Source organism: Tachyglossus aculeatus, chromosome 20 (assembly GCF_015852505.1).
Source record: "Tachyglossus aculeatus isolate mTacAcu1 chromosome 20, mTacAcu1.pri, whole genome shotgun sequence".
NCBI classification, from domain to species: domain Eukaryota; kingdom Metazoa; phylum Chordata; class Mammalia; order Monotremata; family Tachyglossidae; genus Tachyglossus; species Tachyglossus aculeatus.
The window spans coordinates 3,626,574-3,651,071 of record NC_052085.1 but is presented as its reverse complement, the minus strand read 5'-3'; the positions used below and the strand labels follow the sequence as shown (position 1 = coordinate 3,651,071).

General features: G+C 45.4%; 1 protein-coding gene across 4 annotated transcripts in view; it reads left to right on the top strand.

The window, feature by feature from the left end:
- KATNAL1 (katanin catalytic subunit A1 like 1) overlaps positions 1-24,498 on the top strand; it is a 53,565-nt gene that overhangs the window by 3,589 nt on the left and 25,478 nt on the right. For 2 of the 4 annotated variants that reach the window (XM_038761603.1, XM_038761600.1), the window contains exons 2-4: positions 14,282-14,457; positions 18,514-18,674; positions 24,046-24,199. In XM_038761603.1, the coding sequence (XP_038617531.1) occupies positions 14,296-14,457; positions 18,514-18,674; positions 24,046-24,199 (477 nt within the window). In that variant the 5' untranslated portion in view covers positions 14,282-14,295. Of the gene's footprint in view, positions 1-3,409; positions 3,465-14,281; positions 14,458-18,513; positions 18,675-24,045; positions 24,200-24,498 lie in introns of those variants that run through there. The other 2 variants (XM_038761601.1, XM_038761602.1) reach the window with 2 other exon arrangements.

Here is a 24,498-nt window from a genome sequence, read left to right as displayed (position 1 = left end):
TTATAATTCTCTCTGCCTCAGTTATCTCAACTGTAAAATGGGGATTAAGACTGTGAGTCCCCCGTGGGACAACCTGATCACCTTGTAACCTCCCCAGAACAGTGCTTTGCACATAGTAAGTGTTTAACAATCTGTGAGCCCGTTGTTGGGTAGGGACCGTCTCCATATGTTGCCAACTTGTACTTCCCAAGCGCTCAGTACAGTGCTCTGCACACAGTAAGCGCTCAATAAATATTCATTCATTTGTTTATTTTACTTGTGCATATTTATTCTATTTATTTTATTTTGTTACTATGTTTAGTTTTGTTGTCTGCCTCCCCCTTTTAGACTGTGAGCCCGCTGTTGGGGAGGGACCGTCTCTATTTGTGGCCAACTTGGACTTCCCAAGCGCTTCGCACAGTTCTCTGCACCCAGGAAGTGCTCAATAAATATTTATTTATATATTTTACTTGTCCATATTTATTCTGTTTATTTTATTTTGTTACTATGTTTAGTTTTGTTGTCTGCCTCCCCCTTCTAGACTGTGAGCCCGCTATCGGGGAGGGACCATCACTATCTGTGGCCAACTTGGAATTCCCAAGCGCTTCGTACAGTGCTCTGCACCCAGTAATTGCTCAATAAATATTTATTTATTTATTTTACTTGTCCATATTTATTCTGTTTATTTTATTTTGTGACTATGTTTTGTTTTGTTGTCTGCCTCCCCCTTCTAGACTGTGAGCCCGCTGTTGGGTAGGGCTCTATCTGTGGCCAACTTGGACTTCCCTAGCCCTCAGTACAGTGCTCTGCACACAGTATGCGCTCAATAAATATTTATTTATTTATTTTACTTGTCCATAATTATTCTATTTATTTTATTTTGTTACTATGTTTTGTTTTGTTGTCTGCCTGCCCCTTCTAGACTGTGAGCCCGCTGTTGGGTAGGGCTCTATCTGTGGCCAACTTGGACTTCCCAAGCGCTTAGTACAGTGCTCTGCACCCAGTAAATACTTATTCATTTATTTTACTTAGTCCAAATTTATTCTATTTCATTCATTCAGTCGTATTTATTGAGCGCTTCCTGTGTGCAGAGCACTGGACTACGTTTTGTTTTGTTGTTTGCCTCCCCATTCTAGACTGTGAGCCCGCTGTTGAGTAGGGCTCTATCTGTGGCCAACTTGGACTTCCCTAGCGCTTAGTACAGTGCTCTGCACACAGTGTGCGATCAATAAATATTTATTTATTTATTTTACTTGTCCATAATTATTCTATTTATTTTATTTTGTTACTATGTTTTGTTGTGTTGTCTGCCTCCCCCTTCTAGACTGTGAGCCCCCTGTTGGGTAGGGCTCTATTTGTGGCCAACTTGGACTTCCCTAGCGCTTAGTACAGTGCTCTGCACACAGTATGCGCTCAATAAACATTTATTTATTTATTTTACTTGTCCATAATTATTCTGTTTATTGTGTTACTATGTTTTGTTTTGTTGTCTGCCTGCCCCTTCTAGACTGTGAACCCGCTGTTGGGGAGGGACCATCTCTATCTGTGGCCAACTTGGACTTCCCAACCGCTTAGTACAGTGCTCTGCACCCAGTAAATACTTATTCATTTATTTTACTTGTCCATATTTATTCTACTTCACTCATTCAATCGTATTTATTGAGCGCTTCCTGTGTGCAGAGCACTGGACTATGTTTGTTTTGCTGTCTGCCTCCCCCTTCTAGACTGTGAGCCCGCTGTTGGGTAGGGCTCTATCTGTGGCCAACTTGGACTTCCCTAGCGCTTAGTACAGTGCTCTGCACACAGTATGCGCTCAATAAATATTTATTTATTTATTTTACTTGTCCATAATTATTCTATTTATTTTATTTTGTTACTATGTTTTGTTTTGTTGTCTCCCTACCCCTTTTAGACTGTGAACCCGCTGTTGGGGAGGGACCGTCTCTGTCTGTGGCCAGCTTGGACTTCCCAACCGCTTAGTACAGTGCTCTGCACCCAGTAAATACTTATTCATTTATTTTACTTGTCCAAATTTATTCTATTTCACTCATTCAATCGTATTTATTGAGCGCTTCCTGTGTGCAGAGCACTGGACTATGTTTTGTTTTGCTGTCTGCCTCCCCCTTCTAGACTGTGAGCCCGCTGTTGGGTAGGGCTCTATCTGTGGCCAACTTGGACTTCCCTAGTGCTTAGTACAGTGCTCTGCACACAGTATGCACTCAATAAACATTTATTTATTTATTTTACTTGTCCATAATTATTCTGTTTATTGTGTTACTATGTTTTGTTTTGTTGTCTGCCTGCCCCTTCTAGACTGTGAGCCCGCTGTTGGGGAGGGACCGTCTCTATCTGTGGCCAACTTGGACTTCCCAAGCGCTTAGTACACTGCTCTGCACCCAGTAAATACTTATTCATTTATTTTACTTGTCCATATTTATTCTATTTCATTCATTCAGTCGTATTTATTGAGCGCTTCCTGTGTGCAGAGCACTGGACTACGTTTTTTGTTGTCTGCTTCTCCCTTCTAGACTGTGAGCCCGCTGTTGGGTAGGGCTCTGTCTGTGGCCAACTTGGACTTCCCAAGCGCTTAGTACAGTGCTCTGCACCCAGTAAGCGCTCAATTAAAATTTATTTATTTCACTTTTCCATATTTATTCTATTTATTTTATTTTGTTACTATGTTTTGTGGTCCGCCTGCCCCTTCTAGACAGTGAGCCCGCTGGTGGGGAGGGACCATCTCTATCTGTGGCCAACTTGGACTTCCCAAGTGCTTAGTACAGTGCTCTGCACCCAGTTAATATTTATTTATTTATTTTACTTGTCTATATTTATTCTATTTATTTTATTTTGTTACTATGTTTTGTTGTCTGCCTGCCCCTTCTAGACAGTGAGCCCAATGGTGGGGAGGGACCGTCTCTATCTGTGGCCAACTTGGACTTCCCAAGTGCTTAGTACAGTGCTCTGCACCCAGTAAATATTTATTTTACTTGTCTATATTTATTCTATTTATTTTATTTTGTTACTGTGTTTTGTTTTCTTGTCTGCCTCCCCCTTCTAGACTGTGAGCCCACTGTTGGGTAGGGCTCCATCTGTGGCCAACTTGGACTTCCCAAGCGCTCAGTACAGTGCTCTGCACACAAGGAAGCGTTCAATCAATACGACGGAATGAATCAATACGACTGAACAAATATCATTATTATTATTATTATTATTCCAGGACGTGGGCACGGGGCCTTGTGGGAAATGGAGGCCTCTGAGGAGGCGGCCGGCGCCGCGGGGCCTTGTGGGAAATGGATGCCTCTGAGGAGACGGCCGGCGCCGCGGGGCCTTGTGGGAAATGTAGTTCCCTGAGGCGGCGGCGCCCATTGGTTGGGGCGCGGGCCCGCGCGGGGAAAGACTACAACTCCCAGCGGGCCAAGCGGCGGAGAAGGCCTTCGCCCGCCATAACGCCACTGGACCCCGCCGCCGACGCCAAGGCCCCGCCAGTAAGGACGGTTCCTCTCTCAGAGGAAGAGCCTTCGTAATCATCGTCGTAATGGCATGTGTTAAGCGCTGACTATGTGCAAAGCGCTGTTCCAAGCGCTGGGGAAGTTGCAAGGTGAACAGGTTGTCCCACGTGGGGCTCCCAGTCTCCATCCCCATTTGACAGATGAGGGAACTGAGGCCCAGAGAAGTGGCTTGCCCAAAGTCACACAGTTGGCAGACCCGGGACTCAAATCAATAATAATAATAATGACATTTATTAAGCTCTTACTCTGTGCAAAGCACTGATCTAAGCGCTGAAATAATAATGGCATGTATTAAGCGCTTACTATGTGCAAAGCGCTGTTCTAAGCGCTGGGGAAGTTGCAAGGTGAACAGGTTGGCCCACGTGGGGCTCCCTGTCTCCATCCCCATTTGACAGATGAGGGAACTGAAGCCCAGAGAAGTGGCTTGCCCAAAGTCACACAGTTGGCAGACCCGGGACTCAAATCAATAATAATAATAATGACATTTATTAAGCTCTTACTCTGTGCAAAGCACTGATCTAAGCGCTGAAATAATAATGGCATGTATTAAGCGCTTACTATGTGCAAAGCGCTGTTCCAAGCGCTGGGGAAGTGGCAAGGTGAACAGGTGGGCCCACGTGGGGCTCCCTGTCTCCATCCCCATTTGACAGATGAGGGAACTGAGGCCCAGAGAAGTGGCTTGCCCAAAGTCACACAGTTGGCAGACCCGGGATTCAAATCAATAATAATAATAATGACATTTATTGAGCTCTTACTCTGTGCAAAGCACTGTTCTAAGCACTGAAATAATAATGGTATGTATTAAGTGCTGACTATGTGCAAAGCGCTGTTCCAAGCGCTGGGGAAGTTGCAAGGTGAACAGGTTGGCCCACGTGGGGCTCCCAGTCTTCATCCCCATTTGACAGATGAGGGAACTGAGGCCCAGAGAAGTGACTTGCCCAAAGTCACACAGTTGGCAGAGCCGGGATTCAAACCAATAATAATAATAATAATGACATTTATTAAACTCTTACTCTGTGCAAAGCACTGTTCTAAGCGCTGAAATAATAATGGCATGTATTAAGCGCTTACTATGTGCAAAGCGCTGTTCCAAGCGCTGGGGAAGTTGCAAGGTGAACAGATTGTCCCATGTGGGGCTCCCAGTCTTCATCCCCATTTTACAGATGAGGGAACTGAGGCCCAGAGAAGTGACTTGCCCAAAGTCACACAGTTGGCAGACCCGGGATTCAAATCAATAATAATAATAATGACATTTATTAAGCTGTTACTCTGTGCAAAGCACTGTTCTAAGCGCTGAAATAATAATGGCATGTATTAAGCGCTTACCATGTGCAAAGCGCTGTTCCAAGCGCTGGGGAAGTTGCAAGGTGAACAGATTGTCCCATGTGGGGCTCCCAGTCTTCATCCCCATTTTACAGATGAGGGAACTGAGGCCCAGAGAAGTGACTTGCCCAAAGTCACACAGTTGGCAGAGCCGGGATTCAAACCAATAATAATAATAATAATGACATTTATTAAACTCTTACTCTGTGCAAAGCACTGTTCTAAGCGCTGAAATAATAATGGCATGTATTAAGCGCTTACTATGTGCAAAGCGCTGTTCCAAGCGCTGGGGAAGTTGCAAGGTGAACAGATTGTCCCATGTGGGGCTCCCAGTCTTCATCCCCATTTTACAGATGAGGGAACTGAGGCCCAGAGAAGTGACTTGCCCAAAGTCACACAGTTGGCAGACCCGGGATTCAAATCAATAATAATAATAATGACATTTATTAAGCTGTTACTCTGTGCAAAGCACTGTTCTAAGCGCTGAAATAATAATGGCATGTATTAAGCGCTTACCATGTGCAAAGCGCTGTTCCAAGCGCTGGGGAAGTTGCAAGGTGAACAGATTGTCCCATGTGGGGCTCCCAGTCTTCATCCCCATTTTACAGATGAGGGAACTGAGGCCCAGAGAAGTGACTTGCCCAAAGTCACACAGTTGGCAGAGCCGGGATTCAAACCAATAATAATAATAATAATGACATTTATTAAACTCTTACTCTGTGCAAAGCACTGTTCTAAGCGCTGAAATAATAATGGCATGTATTAAGCGCTTACTATGTGCAAAGCGCTGTTCCAAGCGCTGGGGAAGTTGCAAGGTGAACAGATTGTCCCATGTGGGGCTCCCAGTCTTCATCCCCATTTGACAGATGAGGGAACTGAGGCCCAGAGAAGTGACTTGCCCAAAGTCACACAGTTGGCAGACCCGGGATTCAAATCAATAATAATAATAATGACATTTATTAAGCTGTTACTCTGTGCAAAGCACTGTTCTAAGCGCTGAAATAATAATGGCATGTATTAAGCGCTTACCATGTGCAAAGCGCTGTTCCAAGCGCTGGGGAAGTTGCAAGGTGAACAGATTGTCCCATGTGGGGCTCCCAGTCTTCATCCCCATTTTACAGATGAGGGAACTGAGGCCCAGAGAAGTGACTTGCCCATAGTCACACAGTTGGCAGGCCCGGGATTCGAACCCATAATAGTAATAATAATAATAATGGCATTTATTAAACTCTTACTCTGTGCAAAGCACTGTTCTAAGTGCCGAAATAATAATGGCAGGTATTAAGCGCTTACTATGTGCCAAGCACTGTTCTAAGCACTGGGGAAGTTACAAGGTCCCACGTGGGGCTCCCAGTCTTCATCCCCATTTTACAGGTGAAGGAACTGAGGCCCAGGGAAGCGATGTGACTTAATAATGATGGCATGTATTAAGCGCTTACTATGTGCAAAGCACCGTTCCAAGCGCTGGGGAAGCTACAAGGTGAACAGGTTGTCCCACGTGGGGCTCCCAGTCTTCATCCCCATTTGACAGATGAGGGAACTGAGGCCCAGAGAAGTGACTTCCCCATAGTCACACAGTTAGGCCCGGGATTTGAACCCATAATAGTAATAATAATAATAATGGCATTTATTAAACTCTTACTCTGTGCAAAGCACTATTCTAAGCGCTGAAATAATGATGGCGTGTATTAAGCGCTTACTATGTGCAAAGCGCTGTTCCAAGCGCTGGGGAAGTTGCAAGGTGAACAGGTTGTCCCACGTGGGGCTCCCAGTCTTCATCCCCATTTGACAGGTGAGGGAACTGAGGCCCAGAGAAGTGGCTTGCCCAAAGTCACACAGTTGGCAGACCTGGGATTCGAACCCATAATAGTAATAATAATAATAATGGCATTTATTAAACTCTTACTCTGTGCAAAGCACTGTTCTAAGCACTGAAATAATAATGGCATGTATTAAGCGCTTACTATGTGCAAAGCACTGTTCTAAGTGCTGGGGAAGTTACAAGGTGATTAGGTTGTCCCACGTGGGGCTCTCAGTCTTCATCCCCATTTGACAGGTGAAGGAACTGAGGCCCAGGGAAGCGATGTGACATAATGATGGCATGTATTAAGCACTTACTATGTGCAAAGCGCTGTTCTAAGCGCTGGGGAAGTTACAAGGTGAACGGGTTGTCCCACGTGGGGCTCCCAGTCTTCATCCCCATTTGACAGATGAGGGAACTGAGGCCCAGAGAAGTGACTTGCCCAAAGTCACCCAGCTGACAGTTGGCAGAGCTGGGATTTGAACCCATAATAATAATAATAATGGCATGTATTAAGCACTTACTATGTGCAAAGCGCTGTTCTGAGCTCTGGGGAAGTTACAAGGTGGGTTGTCCCACGTGGGGCTCCCAGTCTTCATCCCCATTTGACAGATGAGGTCACTGAGGTCCGGAGAAGTGATTTGCCCAAAGTCACACAGCTTACAGTTGGCGGAGCCGGGATTCGAACCCATAATAATAATAATAATGACATTTATTAAGCGCTTACTCTGTGCAAAGCACTGTTCTAAGCACTGGGTTGTCCTGAGGCCCAGGCCCTGGGCTCTTTCCACTTGGCCATGCTGCTTCTCCAGTGAGTCCAGTCATTCTTGCTGTAACTTGAAGGGCGTTGTGCTGTGGTAAAATTGTGCTATAGTAAGCGTCGGCTGAGTGGGAGTTAGGCATTCATTCATTCAATCGTATTTATTGAACGCTTACTATGTGCAGAGCACTGTACTAAGCGCTTGGGAAGTACAAGTTGGCAACACAGGTTGGCGTTGAGGACTGAGAGCTCAAAGAGCCCACCATGATGAAGATGATGAGAAGCAGCGGGGCTCAGTGGAAAGAGCCCGGGCTTTGGAGTCAAGAGGTCGTGGGTTCAAATCCCGGCTCCGCCACTTGTCAGCTGGGTGACTTTGGGCAAATCACTTAACTTCTCTGGGCCTCAGTTCCCTCATCTGTAAAATGGGGATGAAGACTGTGAGCCCCATGTGGGACAACCTGATTACCCAGCGCTTAGAACAGTGCTTTGCATATAGTAAGCGCTTAACAAATACCAACATTATTATTATTATTTTTCCGTTCAAATTCCACTAGTTTTGTGTCCGTCACTATTAGCCTGCTTTAGACGCTTGTCACTCATTGCCGCTTCATTGCGCTTTAAATTCCGCAAGGTTGTAAAAACGGGAACACAAAAAAACTCGTGCCGTTCAAGTAAAGTCAGGCCGAGGAGAGGCTGGGAATTCCAGCATCATGCCGTAACCAATGCCACATTCATTCATTCAATCGTATTTATTGAGCACTTACTGTGTGCAGAGCACTGTACTAAGCGCTTGGGAAGCACAAGTTGGCAACATATGGACCACATGAAGGTGCATTATTGTTTCTCCCAACGCTGAATCTATCTGTGCCAACCTGTAGACCCCCCTATTCTTCTAGCGTGAGTTAAGAGTAGGCAGGGAATGTGTCCGTTACACCATCTCATTGGACTCTTCCAAACGTTCAGTACAGTGCACCACAGACCGTACGCACTTAATAGCAATGATGGTATTTGTTAAGCGCTTAATATGTGCAACGCACTCAAGTGTCCCTGATTGTTTGGTTTATCTGCTGTGTGACTGCGCCTGTATATATGTATATGTTCGTACGTATTTATTACTCTGTTCATTTTACTTGTACATGTTTATTCTATTTATTTTATTTTGTTAATATCAATCAATCAATCAATCGTATTTATTGAGCGCTTACTACGTGCAGAGCACTGTGCTAAGCGCTTGGGAAGTACAAATTGGCAACATATAGAGACAGTCCCTACCCAACAGTGGGCTCACAGTCTAAATATATTTTGTTTTGTTATCTGTCCTCCCACTTTATCTCCTTCCCCTCCCCACAGCACCTGTATATATGTATATATGTTTGTGCGTATTTATTACTCTATTTATTTTACTTGTACATATTTACTATTCTATTTATTTTATTTTGTCAGTATGTTTTGTTTTGTCGCCTGTCCTCCCCTTCTAATAATAATAATGATGATGATGGCATTTATTAAGCGCTATTATGTGCAAAGCACTGTTCTAAGCGCTGGGGGGGAATACAAGGTGATCAGGTTGTCCCACACGGGGCTCACAGTCTTCATCCCCGTTTTACAGATGAGGTAACTGAGGCACAGAGAAGTGAAGTGACTTGCCCAAAGTCACACAGCTGACAAGTGGCGGAGCCGGGATTTGAACCAGTCACCTCTGACTCCAAAGCCCACGTTCTTTCCACTGAGCCACGCTAAATTGTGTCATTGATAAGCAAGGACTTTCCACTGAGCCACGCTGCTTCTCTAAATTGTGTCATTGGAGACCTTCAGGGCTGCTTAGTTAGATTCAGTCTCACGCTTTGTCCACTCACTCCTGCACTGGTCCGCTCATAAGGAGTGGCAAATAGAAAATCCTAAATAATCCTATTCCAATATATCGGTCCAGAGCGAAGCACCAACCAAATGCCGGGCGTCCTCCGAAAGGATCTAGGAAACAAAAACAGGAGGCAGAGTTTTGCCGGTCTCCAAAGCCACGGTGCCCCACGCTCCCGGGACAGTCTGGGCACGAGCCCGATTCCAGACCTCAGGAAGGAGATGAAAGTTGCGAAGAGTTGTGGTCGACGGCTGTAAATCAATCAATCAATCGTATTTATTGAGCGCTTACTATGTGCAGAGCACTGTACTAAGCACTTGGGAAGTACAAATTGGCAACATATAGAGACAGTCCCTACCCAACAGTGGGCTCACAGTCTAAAAGGGGGAGACAGAGAACAAAACCAAACATACTGACAAAATAAAATAAATAGAATAGATATGTACAAGTAAAATAGAGTAATAAATATGTACAAACATATATACATATATACAGGTGCTATGGGGAAGGGAAGGAGGTAAGATGGGGGGATGGAGAGGGGGACGAGGGGGAGAGGAAGGAAGGGGCTCAGTCTGGGAAGGCCTCCTGGAGGAGGTGAGCTGCCATGATGGGGGTGGTCAGGGCAACACGGAATTGCCGTGGCCCAAATCCTGTAGCTACCAGGGGAGGGGACACCCGTTGAAACCCGAAGGTGGTGGGTGAGAAATCGACGAAAGAAAACACCCAACTCAGCGGGTGGCAGACAGGAAGCTTTCACTGTAGAAGCCGAGCCGGCAGAAGGGATTAGCGGATTCAAGAAGGATTTGGATTAACGCACCGTTTTGCTGTTAGTCCAGGGGAAAGGCTGTCAAAGAAGTTGTCTGATCAAATAACTACCCAGGGAGCTCTTCAGGGTGGACAGGCCCAGCAGGAATTCTGAAAAATAGCTGGCAAACACGACGCCTACCAAGCGGGCTCACAGTCTAGAAGCGGGGAGACAGACAACAAAACAAAACAAGTAGAGAGGCATCAATAGCATCAAAATAAACAGAATTATCATCATCATCATCAATCGTATTTATTGAGCGCTTACTATGTGCAGAGCACTGTACTAAGCACTGTACTAAGCGCTTGGGAAGTACAAATTGGCAACATATAGAGACAGTCATATAGAGCCCAACAGTGGGCTCACAGTCTAAAAGGGGGAGACAGAGACCAAACATACTAACAAAATAAAATAAATAGAATAGATATGTACAAATAAAATAAATAAATAAATAAATAGAGTAAAAAAATATGGACAAACATATATACATATATACAGGTGCTGTGGGGAAGGGAGGGAGGTAAGATGGGATGGAGGGGGGACGAGGGGGAGAGGAAGGAAGGGAAGTGTATAGATTATAGATCTATACACATCATCAATAAAATAAATAAAAAGTGGCTGCACTGGAACTAGGACCTAGAACACCCAGGCCTGGGCTTTATCCATCAGGCCCCCCTGCTTCTCATCATTTCCCAGCTGCTTCAGCCCATACCCTGTCACTTCTAGTGCAATTTTTTCCCTCCTTCTTTCTGTGTTCCCCCTTTCCTCTTCTTCTCTTTCCCCTTTTCCCTCTGGTATCCTAGGAAATGGCCAGAGGCAGAAGGCCATCCTGCTTGGGCCTCTGGAAAAGGAAGCTTTGTGTCCTTTCAGGGTGGCAAATATTAAAATGGGTTCCCGGTGCAAGGAAAGGGCTGGGGTGGGCCCATCCTCACAGGCTTTCAGGTGGAGAAGCAGCGGGGCTCAATGGAAAAGAGGACGGGCTTTGGAGTCCGAGGGCAGGGGTTCAAATCCCGGCTCCGCCAATTGTCAGCTGCGTGAGTTTGGGCAAGTCACGTCACTTCCCTGGGCCTCAGTTGCCTCATCTGAAAATGGGGATTAAGACTGGGAGCCCCCTGTGGGACAACTGATCACCTTGTAACCTCCCCAGCGCTTAGAACAGTGCTTTGCACATAGTAAGCGCTTAACAAATGCCATTATTATTATTACCTGCTGGACTGTTGTGTTAAAGGGCATGATTGGCACCGTGGTGCGGTCACTAGGCTTACAGTCAGTTCCTCTGTGCCGTCTCTGTACCAAGGCTCGCCTGTTCTTCCCAGCGCGAGACTCCATCACTAACTCGCCCTTCACCTCCCCCTCGGGTCTGTGATACCGCCACGTTTTTGCCATTTCTCACAGAATGACCCAGTGGTAATTTGTCCGGTCGTGAGTTTTGCGTCGGAAACAGAAGTCAGTAGACATAGCGGACGCTCGTGCAGTTAGCCCGGGAGGCACAGCTAACAGGGACGGTGATTCTGTGGCGGTCAAACCACCTTTCATTCATTCATTCATATTTATTGAGCGCTTACTGTGTGCAGAGCACTGTACTAAGCGCTTGGGAAGTCCAAGTTGGCAACATATAGAGACAGTCCCTACCCAACAGTGGGCTCACAGTCTAGGAGGGGGAGACGAGAACAAAACAAAACATATCAACAGAATAAAATAAATAGATTAAATATGCTCAAGTAAAATAAATCAATAAGTCGATCCTTTTTTCAGAAAAGATGAATTTAAAGGATTATGAGAAACTCTTTCCTGCCTTCCTAGACGTCACTCCAAGAGATGAGTGGGCTATTGGTAACTATTGAGGGGTAAAGCATTTCAGAATCTAAAAATTGTGCACTCACTTTTAGTAGCAGCCTCATGGGTTAGCGCGGGCTAAGGATGAAATTTAATAGGGTAACTTTCACTGAGGGGTCCATTATAAACTTCTGTATATTTGAGGGCGTAAGAGCACCCTAGAAAGTCTGAAATTAAGTAATTTAAAGCAGGAAGGTTTTTTTTTTTTCTAGAATGTCCCAGGATTACCCCTCATTTTACTCGAATTAATATTTGAAAGTGGATTTGAACTTCTAACCAAAAAGGCAGCATAAGACTGGATTGAATATTTCAATTGCACTTATTTATCAATTGTATTCAATTTTTGGTGGATGAGTAGTCCAAAAAAATAGTGCCCAGGCACCCAAGAAAGGCAGAAAATGATTAGGCATGAATCAAATGAGCCTGTTTTCAGGTTGCTCTGAGCATGGAATTGCCCTGGAAGCAATACTTGGATCATTCATTTGTAGGGTTTGTGTAGGGGGGTGTATTTCTTGAAGGAAAATTAGCAAGATAGACAGTGGGATCAATTCTGCAACAGCAAAAGCACCCCGGAAGGATGCTGGGGTGTGGCTCTGGAAATACTGGTTCACGGATTTTAAGTAGATTACACTTGGAGATCTCCAGCCGTCTGCCTCTCTTCAGATTCAAATCGGGCATCAGAGGTGTGGTTTCAGGAGCTCTTCCTCGTAGTGACGAAGAATGAATAAAAAAAGGCTTGAATATTTTTAGGTCAGGTTGCCTTCTTTTAATTTGGCGTCTTCAAGTGAAAGCTGGGCCTGTACTAGCTCAATTGGGAGTTCCTTGATCATCATCATCATCATCAATCGTATTTATTGAGCGCTTACTATGTGCAGAGCACTGTACTAAGCGCTTGGAAAGTACAAATTGGCAACATGTAGAGACAGTCCCTACCCAACAGTGGGCTCACAGTCTAAAAGGGGGAGACAGAGAACAAAACCAAACATACTAACAAAATAAAATAAATAGAATAGATATGTACAAGTAAAATAAATAAATAAATAAATAAATAGAGTAATAAATATGTACAAACATATATACAGGTATGATTTATGATGGCATGAATCATGCCACTAATTCTGTATAGTAGCACTTGGCTACTGAGCAGCGTGGCTTAGTGAAAAGAGCCCGGGCTTGGGAATCAGGTCACGGGTTCTTATCCCGACTCCGCCACTTGTCTGTCGTGTGACCTGGGGCAAGCCCCTTAACTTCTCCGTGCCTCAGTTCCCTCATCTGTAAAATGGGGATTAAGGCTGTGAGCCTCACGTGGGGCAACCTGATGACCTTGTATCTAACCCAGCACTTAGTGCTTGGCACATAGTAAGCGCATAACACATATCATTATTACTATTATTATACATGATTCTGCACATAGTAGGCTCTTGATATCTCCTGGTTTGAATGTAGAGTCAGGGGAAGAAAGGAAGTAAGTAGGGAAGACAAGCTCACTTACAAGTGGCTTGGATTTTTTTACAGTATTTATTAAGCGCTAACTATGTGTTAAACACTGTTCTAAGCACTGGGGTAAGTACAAGTTAATTAGATCAGACACAGTTCCTGTCCTGCATGGGGCTCACAGTCTAAGTAGGAGGAAGAACGGGCATTTAATCACCATTTTACAGCTGAGGAAACTGAGGCATAGAAAAGGCCTGCCCAAGGTTACGCGGCAAGCAGTTAGCAGAGCCGGGATTACAACCCAGGTCTTCCGATACTCAGGCCCAAGCTCTTTTCCGTAGGCCACACTTCTTTTCTCAAATTGATGAGAAGCAGCAAGAAGTTGGAGAGATGTTAGATTAACACCAACTTTCCTAGGTTTTAGACTTGGCCTTTGGGATCTGATGATTTGGGGAACCAGAGTACGGTAGCTTCCATTGGAAGTCTCTTATCAAGTGGATTTTAATTACTGGCTAAGAGACCCAATTTACTGAAAAAGTCAGACCTCAAAATAGGGTGCTTTTTGGTGCCGTTTAGGTCCCTGGGTGCCCAGGCGAAACTCAGTGCCAGATGGAGGAGTTTTTAATGGCTCTAAGGTGGCATGACCAGCCCTCAGCGGAGCCAAAGGAGGATCGGCTGTTGATGCCCAGGATGCTAGTCTAGCCCTCTTTGTGCAGGTGGGACCACTGTATACAATACAGGTAGTAGACACAGTTGCTGCCCTCAAGGAGCATACAGTCTAAGAGGTGGAGACAGGCCCTAAATCAGTTGCAGGTGAGCGGAAGCCAGGAAAGGGGATGAAGGAGAGATGTGCATGGATTAGCCTTACCGCCAGAGCTTCATTAGAAGGTGCAAAATTGTTCGTTGGCTGATGGCTTATGAGAAACGGAAGTAAAATCGTAATAGTTTTCTTATGGTTCCCTTTGCTCTGCTTTAGGCCTGGGAGAGAAGATGAATTTGGCCGAGATCTGCGACAATGCGAAGAAAGGGAGGGAATACGCGCTTCTCGGCAACTACGACTCCTCCATGGTTTACTATCAGGGGGTGATCCAGCAGATTCACCGTCACTGCCTGTCGATCCGAGACCCGGCTGTTAAAGGCAAATGGCAGCAGGTAGGTGGGAAGCTGCGTATTTAGAGGCCTCCGCGATTCAATAGCTGGTACAGACTTGTAAGTTTAAATGTCCTTCGAAATGCCCAGCAAGTTTTTCTCCCAAATTGGAAGGAGCGGACATTTGTGTTCGTATATTTCAGGAGGTAAACCTCTAAACCGTTCTGTTCTAATCGCTCTGTTTTCTTTTCCTTTGGCTTCTTTTTGAATTTTCAAGTCGCCTAGTTGTTCGCGACTGTATTTCGGAAGCGTAAGACTTTTTAAAAATCCACTCTAAGATGTTGAGATGTCTCTGCTGTCCTGAAATGATTGATTGACAGAGATGCAGTCGACAGGGAGATATTACCTGCTAGTATGTATTTAACTCCCAGTAAGACATTGGAAGCCCATTAATTTAGTTTCATCTTTGGGGTGTAAATTTTCAAATTGTTTTAACAGTGGATTACCTTTAAAAAATACAGACATTTGTAAAGATGCACTAGAATAACATCTTTCTCTTCCCTTACGGTCTACAAAGTTCTGACTCTTTTTACATGGTTCCCCGTTATCAGTAAGTCAATCAGTGGTATTTACTGAGCGCTTACTGTGTGCCAAACACTGAGCTAGGTGCTTGGGAGAGAACAAGTAGGGTTGTTCCCAGCCCACAGTCTTCTTTGATATTTTTCTCTTCTTCTGAAAGACTTTTTTGATACCTAACTTGGTTGAGTCGATGATTTAATTAAGAAATTGCAATATTTTTGTTTTGACCTTTATTCAGCAGCACTCAGTAAAGTCAGACTGTGAATTTCTCCACTAATCCTCACAACCAAAGTTCTTTTAAATATAAAAGGACAATTGAATAATGCCTTTCTAGATGTTTTTTCCATACTGCAACTTTTCCATTCGGCAGAAATTGATTTTTTTTTTCTCTTTTTTCGGGGGTTGGGGCAATGGGTGTGTTTTATTTTTCAATTTAAGGACCGTTACAAAAATCTCTTTGGTAGCTGGTGGAATCCATCAGGTCATACTTAATAAGGTATTTTTTAGTGTAAGGCAACCTCCGCTTTTCAGAATGTGAAATAAATTCCTCAGATGTGTAAATGCTCCCAAGCAGGTGCTCGGCAACATTCATCTCCCTTCCCCGAGGTTGGCCTGATCCCTTTGCGTCTTTTCTTGACTGGTGTCCAAAAGCGTGATGCCCCTAGATTCATTCATTCAATTTATTGAGCGCTTACTGTGTGCAGAGCACTGTACTAAGCGCTTGGGAAGTACAAGTTGGCAACATATAGAGATGGTCCCTACCCAACAGTGGGCCGTATTTCACTCTGCTGCAAGGATCACAGTCTAGATCTCCAGTCCTCTGCCTTGCCCAGGCATTCTCTCTAAACTCATAATTCATTCATTCAATCGTATTTATTGAGCGCTTACTGTGTGCAGAGCACTGTACTAAGCGCTTGGGAAGTACAAGTTGGCAACATATATGTACATCATTAACAAAATAAACAGAATAGTAAATATGTACAAGTAAAATAGAGTAATAATAGAGAACAGTGCTTTGCACATAGTAAGCGCTTAAAAATGCCATTATTATTATTATTAATAATAAATCTGTACAAATATATATACAAGCTACTGAGGGTCTCCCATTATCAGTTATATCTCAAATCCCTACACCGTATGGTGAACACCTTACATCGACAATATGAAAATCAGAATTTAAGAACATTGTGGATTAAAGTACGGGGCTGGTACTGAATGAGGCTGGAAAAATTAAAATGCAGTATCCCTAGGAGGTTTTCAAAATGAGGTTTTCACTTAGAGGGGTGTCTCCTCTCCTGCCCTCACCCCTTCTTTCTCTCTGTGCTTCCCCTGTGCCTTCTCCCCTGCCCATTTCCATCCAGCCCAGTCGTCACCTGTGGCTCATCCACATCTTGTGAGCATAGATCTCTCTTGCTGTCTCTTTGTGTCTCTGTCCCCTCTCCCCCTCTGTCTCTTCACAACCCCCCAACACCACACTGGCCCAATGCAGGGCATCTTTGATTTCCTGGCCTGGGCCTTCCTCCTCCAGCCTGCTTCCCAGCACCTCCTTATTGCTGTCTGCATCTGCTCTTGCCTCCACTCCTTCCGTCTGGGGCGCGGATCGGTCAGTTTTGCCCCCAGCCTTTACCTTCCCATCTCACCCAAGGCCAGGGAACCCTCATCTGGAAATTGGGTATCCAGGGCCTCTGGCCTTGGAACCGTCAAAATAGCTGAGAGAAGCTGGGCCAGATGAGAGGCCCTTTACCCTGAAGGAAAACCTGTCTCTCTTGTCAGATAAAGTGATTGTGCTTTTCTATGGCTCTCAGCTAACATTAGAGCGCTCACCGTTTATCAAGGGCTCCTGGGTGCAGTGCTCTGATTCAGTGCTGCCGTGTTGACTAGGCGAGAAGATAATTATCCAAAGATGAGAATCTGTGTAGAGCTCTGCTGCCTTTTGAGTACTTTTCACAACGGTTAGGCAAAAAACTTGCTTCCAACTGCTGCCTCCTTCATCTGCTTTCCATCCCAGTGGCTTAATCATCTGTCTCCAGCAAATCTTACATTCAGTGATTCCCAGTGCCGATCTCCAAGGGGAATCACAAAGGAGAGAGACCCACTTCCTGAGGCTTATTAGACCGGCCTACGTATTTTTTTTTAATATTTTGAGCAGTTAGGTCATCTGCTAAGTGTTGCATTTTTGATTTGGACATTTTCTGTTTGTTGTACTTTCTGTTAGTTCCACTGGGACTAGCATCTGGAATGCCGTTTCTCACAGTACATCTCGTTTCTGTGTTGCCTATTTATCTAAAAAACTATTTTTTTCTGCTTTCTGGTTATATGCACCTTGGGTTCCCATAGAAGAGAGGAATTTCCACTCCATTTACATTAGCCATAAAGTCATTTCAGGGTCTTAGAGAAATTAGGTCAGGCCAGAGGAAAAAAATAATAATTGTGGTGTTTGTTAAAGCACTTACAATGCATCAAGGATTATATTAAGCGCTGGGGTAGATACAAGGTAATCAAATCCCACATGGGACTCCTGTTTAAGTAGGAGGGAGAACAAGTATTGAATCCCCATTTTGCAGCTAAGGGAACTGAGGCATAGTCAAGTGAAGTGACTTGCCCAAGGTCACCCAGCAGACAAGTGGCAGAGCCAGGATTAGAACCCCGGTCCTCTGACATCCCAGCCCACCTGCTTTCCACTAGGCCATGCTGCTTCTAATCTACTGAAAATTCAGTACTCAGTTGTATTTATAGAGTGACTCCTGTGTGCAGAACCCTGTGCTAAGCTCTTGGGAGAACACCCTAGAAGTAGAAGATGCTATCCCTGCCCTCAAGGAGCTCCCAGTATAGTGGTTGAGCCCGTCTTCTGGAATGTGAGCCCGTTGTTGGATAGAAATTGTCTCTATTTCCGAATTGTACATGCCAAGCGCTTAGTGCAGTGCTCTGCACACAGTAAGCACTCGATAAATACGATTGAATGAATGCTCGGTCTCTCTTTAGGCTGAGGATGCTCCATGGCACTGCTGAGTGTGGGAAGGAGTGGTGGAAATGCTTGCAGGGCGATAAAAATTGTTTGAACTGATCAGCCCTGTTGACTTCAATGGATGTGGAAAATTTTTACATTTCTCATCTCATTGTGAGTTGTCATCGAGCTGATTTAGTCAGCTGCACTTGGTTATATTAGAGAGGAAGATGCCGCGGGAGCCTCTGGTCGATAGGGAATCAAATCTTTAAAGCCGCAGTTCAAGTGACATCTCTGAAGGATGCCTCTCCCATTACAAAAGAAACAGCCATTTCCCCAATTTCCTCGGCTGCTCTCTTTTCCCTCCAGACTGTTTCCAAATGATTTCCTTGCTCTCCTATCTGCATTACTTACAAATATTTTCTGAGGCTTTGGAGTGTGTTGTAATGATTCACTGAGTACAGAGTGTCCTGGGCTCGAAGTTTCCGAGCGAAACATTTGTGCTTCGTAACCGCCCGCTTCCTATTAGGTTGGTATTTGACCTTTGAACTCCTATCCAGTCTCACGGAGTCACTCCCGGTGGGTTTATTTCGAAGGTTCGGCAGGAATTATTGGAAGAATACGAGCAAGTGAAGAGCATCGTGGGCACCCTGGAGAGTTTCAAGGTGGACAAGCCGCCGGATTTCCCTGTGGCCTACCAAGATGAACCTTTCAGGGATCCGGCAGTCTGGCCTCCCCCAGTTCCTGCCGAACACAGGTAACTGGGGGGCTCGGGCGTGGTGTGCACCTTCGTTCAATGATGACCACTTCGAGGATGAGAGATAGCCAGGAGATGAAAAGAAAAGAAAGTGTTTTCCGATTTGGGGCAGCGTGGCCTAGTGGAAAAAAGAGCTCGCGTCTGGGCGTCTGCTGATTCTGCTACCGCGCTGATTCAAGCACTTCTCGCGGCCCGCCTTGACTCCCTCCTCAGCCTCCTCGCTGACCTCCCTCCCTCCTGTCTCTCCCCACTCCAGTCATTCATTCATTCATTCAGTCGTATTTATTGAGCACTTACTGTGTGCAGAGCACTGTACTAAGTGCTTGGGAAGTACAAGTTGGAAACAGTGGGCCCTATTTCACTCTGCTGCAAGGATCATTTTTCTAAAAAAAAAGGTCAGTCCACGTTTCCCCACTCCTCCAGAATCTCCACTGGCTGCCCATCCACTTCGGATTCAAACAGAAACTCTTTCCCATCGGCTTTAAAGCACTCAGTCAGCCCACCCCCTCCTACCTCTCTTCACTAGTGCCCTACTGTAGCCTAACCCTCCTCTATCATCAGTTTATTCTCTGTGTCTCAGTCTCTCTTACCACTGACCCCTTTCCCACATACTCCCCCTGATTTAGAACTCCCTCCCTCTCTGTACCAGCCAGACCACCTTCTCTCCACCTTTAAAGCCTTATTAATGTCACATCTCCTCCAAGAGACTTTCCCCCGATTAAACCCTCTTTTCTCCAGCTCCCTCTCCTTTCTGCGTCATCTAGGCCCTTGGATCTGGGACCTTTTGGGCATTTGATATTCTCCCCAACCTCAATAATAATAATAATAATAATGGCACTTATTAAGCGCTTACTATGTGCAAAGCACTGTTCTAAGCTCTGGGGGGATACAAGGTGATCAGGTTGTCCCACGTGGGGCTCACAGTCTTCATCCCCATTTTACAGACGAGGGAACTGAGGCACAGAAAAGTCAAGTGACTCACCCAAAGTCACACAGCTGACAAGTGGTGGAGCCGGGATTTGAACCCATGACCTCTGACTCCAAAGCCCGGGCTCTTTCCACTGAGCCACACTGCTTGTACACATAGCTCTAAATTATGTATTATAAATTATTGATACTATTGTCTGTTTCTCCATCTAGACTATAAGCTCGTTGTGGACCGGGAATGTGTCTGCCAACTCTTACTTCGTGCTCTCCCAAGCACTTAGTACAGTGCTCTGCACACAGTAGGCGCTCAATAAATACCATTGATTAGATTAGATTAGCTCTTCCCCTGGCCTGCAGTGAGGCCTAATGAACAATTGGTCCAGTTGTGACAAAGAGCACAGTGAATGCCAAGGGAAATGAGCCCGATGTCCCCACATTACTGCTTGGATTTTACTCGTTTTTTGCTTTCATAAGGGGAATGAAATATGCGAGAAGAGAAATTGGACAATGATAACCACAAAAACTGACCTTTTGCAAAGAAGCAGGGTCCCCAAAACTGGCCCAAAACGGAAGCCTTATCTATTTATGTGGAAAGTCAGGCCCAGTGCAGTTCAGGTTTCTTTTCCCTGTCCCAAAACTTTACCTGGAAACGAAGGAAAGCCTAGGAGGCATTGCTGGGAACAGAGCAGAGTTCATCCAGCTTGGATTTTGCTTTGTTTTAGGTGCAACCCCGGTCTTGGGGATTCAAACGCTTGGTCTCAGCCCTGGTCACACTCGTGTTTCATTTCAGGTAGGACAGCACCCAGCTGTCTCTAATCATAATTTTTGGCCTCTGTGTATCTTGAGACATTTCATGACGCCCATCACCCTAGGTCCTAAGCATTTTGCCGTCTTCAAGTTGGAGACAAGAAAACTGAAGTACAGAAAGTTTGTTTCCCAGGGGTCACTTAGCAACTGAGTGCAGGGCTTCAAGGCACTGCTTTCCCAGTATTTTGCCTGGGGCGGCATTGGAAAAAAGGAGCGAAGACTGCCCTAAAAAGGGAATATCCAAATGCCTACCAACCTGTTCAGACCTTTCCCTGACTCTACCCCAGTGCTTTTGGTAGCAGCAGAGAGGGCTGATGATGGAAGCAGTGGGATTCTAGTGTCAAATCACAGTCCGCGGGTTGTAGTTTACATATTTACTAAGACCTTCACTGGCCCTGTTTTTTATTTCTCTAATTTCTTCTTGGCCTCGTGTCTTTTAAGTCTGCTTTGGGGAAATAGGCTCTGGGCTCTCAGAACCCACACCCCTCAGTGAAATCTGCCAAGCCGAATCTCATTTTGAGCCACTTACTGCTGGTGATCTTGTGTTTCATAGCGTGGTAATATGAAATATCCTGAGGTGATATCGTGAGGCCTGTGGTGGCCTAGAGGAAAGGTAACAGCCTTGGAAGGCTGGAGGCCTGGGTTCTAATCCCCTCTGTGGTATGAGAGTTAAAAAAAATTTGTAAATACACTGGAGGGTTTAGAATAAATTACCTAGGAGTGCTGAGATAAAATTTTAGAGAAGCAGTGTGGCTCAGTGGAAGGAGCCCGGGCTTTGGAGTCAGAAGTCATGGGTTCAAACCCCGGCTCCGCCAATTGTCAGCTGTGTGACTTTGGGCAAGTCACTTAACTTCTCTGTGCCTCAGTACCTCATCTGTAAAATGGGGATTAAGACTGAGCCCCTCGTGAGGCAACCTGATCACCTTTGTAACCTCCCCAGCGCTTAGAACAGTGCTTTGCACATAGTAAGCGCTTAATAAATGCCATCATTATTATTATTATTAATAATAAATGCGATACCGGGTCAGACAAATGATCCTTCCCAATCAGGAACCCTCCTCCAGCACTGGCCACCAGGATGCTTGGAAGAACTGGTGATGGTTGCCCTCTGTGACGTCATCCTCCTGGTTGTGGTTTTCCAATCTCACATTCCCTGGCTTTTCCCTTTCTTAACCCAACCTGGGTTGTAATCCAACCCTTCGACGTATCTCTTTTTAACCCTCCTAACTCATCTCTGACACCCGTAACGTTTCCTTGAGAAACCCACGATGGACGTCTCATCCGCAAATGTATCCTAACCTTCCTTGACCCCTTTACCGGGTTCACTTCCTGGGTTCCCAAGTCACCTGCCTGCTGGGTGTTTGGAAAATTGGATGAAATCGTGGTAGCTGGCTGGACACCCAAGCAGCGATATCTTGGAGGGAAGAGGAAATGTGAGATTATAGAGCTGGAGGAGGCGGGGGGGATGGTGGAGTAGGATTTGACATAGACTCTAGTGTTTTCAAGAAATAGATTTTAAGCAGTGGCATGCGGGCTCCCATGAAATGCAAATGGCCATTCCAAAAGGTCAGAGAAGCAAGTGAAGTGTAAGAGTGTACTTTTTCCATCTTCCACAGCCTTCTTGAATTTCACATGGTGTGACAGAAGCCCTGTACTATGTCGGTTGTTTTTGAGCCACTTTCTCCCTCACCCCTTATTGCCCACCGAGTCCAAGCTTGACACCACACAATTTTTCGATAACCGTCCTCCCCTTCTCCATCCCCCCCGCCTTACCTCCTTCTCTTCCCCACAGCACCTGTATATATGTATATATGTTTGTATGTATTCATTACTCTATTTATTTTACTTGTACATATTCTGTTTATTTTATTTTGTTAATATGTTTTGTTTTGTTGTCTGTCTCCCTCTTCTAGACTGTGAGCCCACTGTTGGGTAGGGACCATCTCTAGATGTTGCCAACTTGTACTTCCCAAGTGCTTAGTACACTGCTCTGCACACAGTAAGCGCTCAATAAATACGATTGAATGAATAACCGAAGGGTTTAGCAGGAACACAACCACCCTGTTGAGAGGAGTAAGGCCTGTACTTTTCGTTCACTGGGCCATTGTGGCTACTTGTCGACTAAATCTTTCTTTAGGGCCCTCCAGATATGACTCACTTTTTAGTAATGAAGAAACATCACTTTTTATTTCTCTATGGTATTTTTTCCACGTAGTACGATTTGACATTTGAAGAGCAAAAGGATGCGTCTGCCCCTGACCTCGGAAAGGGGCAGACTGTGAGCCCACTGTTGGGTAGGGACCGTCTCTATATGTTGCCAACTTGTACTTCCCAAGCGCCTAGTACAGTGCTCTGCACACAGTAAGTGCTCAATAAATACGATTGAATGAATGAATGAAAGTAACTCATCTAGCTGTAATGCTCATTCGGAAAAGGAAAAGAATTGCTTCTATCCATTCATTCATTCAGTTGTATTTATTGAGCGCTTACTGTGTGCAGAGCATTGTCCTAAGTGCTTGGGATGATAAAATACAACAATAAACACACACATACCCTTCCCTTACAGTCTAGAGGAGAGGGGACAGACATTAATATAAATAAATTACAGATATGTACATAAGTGCTGTGGGGTTGGGAGGGCGGGGACGAACAAAGGGAACAATTCAGGGCGATGCAGAAGGGAGTGGGAGAAGAGGAAAGTGGGGCTTAGCGAAGGTCTCTTGGAGGAGTCGTGCCTTCAATGTGGCTTTAAAGTGGTGAAGAGTAACTGTCAGGTCTCTCCCTCAACTTTGGAGTTTGGAGAGCAGTTTTGGTTGAGTTGGTTCTGTTTTGGCGGAGGGTTGAAGTCCTGGGAAGGATAGTCATGTAGTCGTGTACTGATGGTATTGACACCTGTCTACTTGTTTTGCTTTGTTGTCTGTCTCCCCCTTCTAATAATAATGATGGCATTTATTAAGCACTTACTATGTGCAAGGCACTGTTCTAAGTGCTGGGGAGGTTCCAAGGAGATCAGGTTGTCCCACGGGGGGCTCATAGTCTTAATCCCCAATTTACAGATGAGGGAACTGAGGCACAGAGAAGTGAAGCGACTTGCCCAAAGTCACACAGCTGACAGTTGGCAGAGCAGGGATTCGGAACTGTGACCCCTGAATCCAAAGTTCGTGCTGTTTCCACTGAGCCTCGCTGCTTCTCTAGACTGTGAGCCCATTGTTGGGCAGGGATCGTCTCTGTATGTTGCCGATTTGTACTTCCCAAGCGCTTAGTACAGTGCTCTGCACACAGGAAGTGCTTAATAAATACGATTGAATGAATGAATGCACGGATGGAGATCACTCCATAGCGGGTGGTATCCATTGCCCTCTGTCAGTAACTCGCCCCTTCGTGGGCCTTTCATGGCCACTGAACTAGTCTTTCTTCAAAGGATTTTTAGGAGCTCCGAGAACCACACGCCCCTGGATAGAACCAATGCGGATCTGCAGTCAGAAGAAGGAGGAAAAAACCCCAACCAACCCCACGCTCTGCGGAAATTTCGAACCATGCTACGGGCGCCGTCCCTTTGCGCCGCTCGGGGAGCCAGGCCCCAGAGGATCCGAACCGTTTCGACCGTTTACTGATGTTTGTTTTTCTCTTTTGCCAGGGCTCCACCCCAAATAAGGCGGCCCAACCGAGAAGTGAAACCTCTGAGGAAAGAAATGCAAGGAGCAGGGCCCCGGGGACCGGTAGGAAGAGCACACCCCATCGCAAAGAGCGAAAAGCCCACCACCAGTAGAGCCAGAGGGAGAGAGGAAAAGGCAAGAGTGTATTTTCCTAAACCATCTCACGGCTCCAGGTGGGGTTTCGGGCGGTGCGGGGCTAATCCTCCTCCTTCTCCTCATCATCATCATCAATCGTATTTATTGAGCGCTTACTATGTGCAGAGCACTGTACTAAGCGCTTGGGAAGTACAAATTGGCAACATCTAGAGACAGTCCCTACCCAACAGTGGGCTCACAGTCTAAAAGGGGGAGACAGAGAACAAAACCAAACATACTAACAAAATAAAATAAATAGAATAGGTATGTACAAATAAAATAAATAAATAAATAAATAG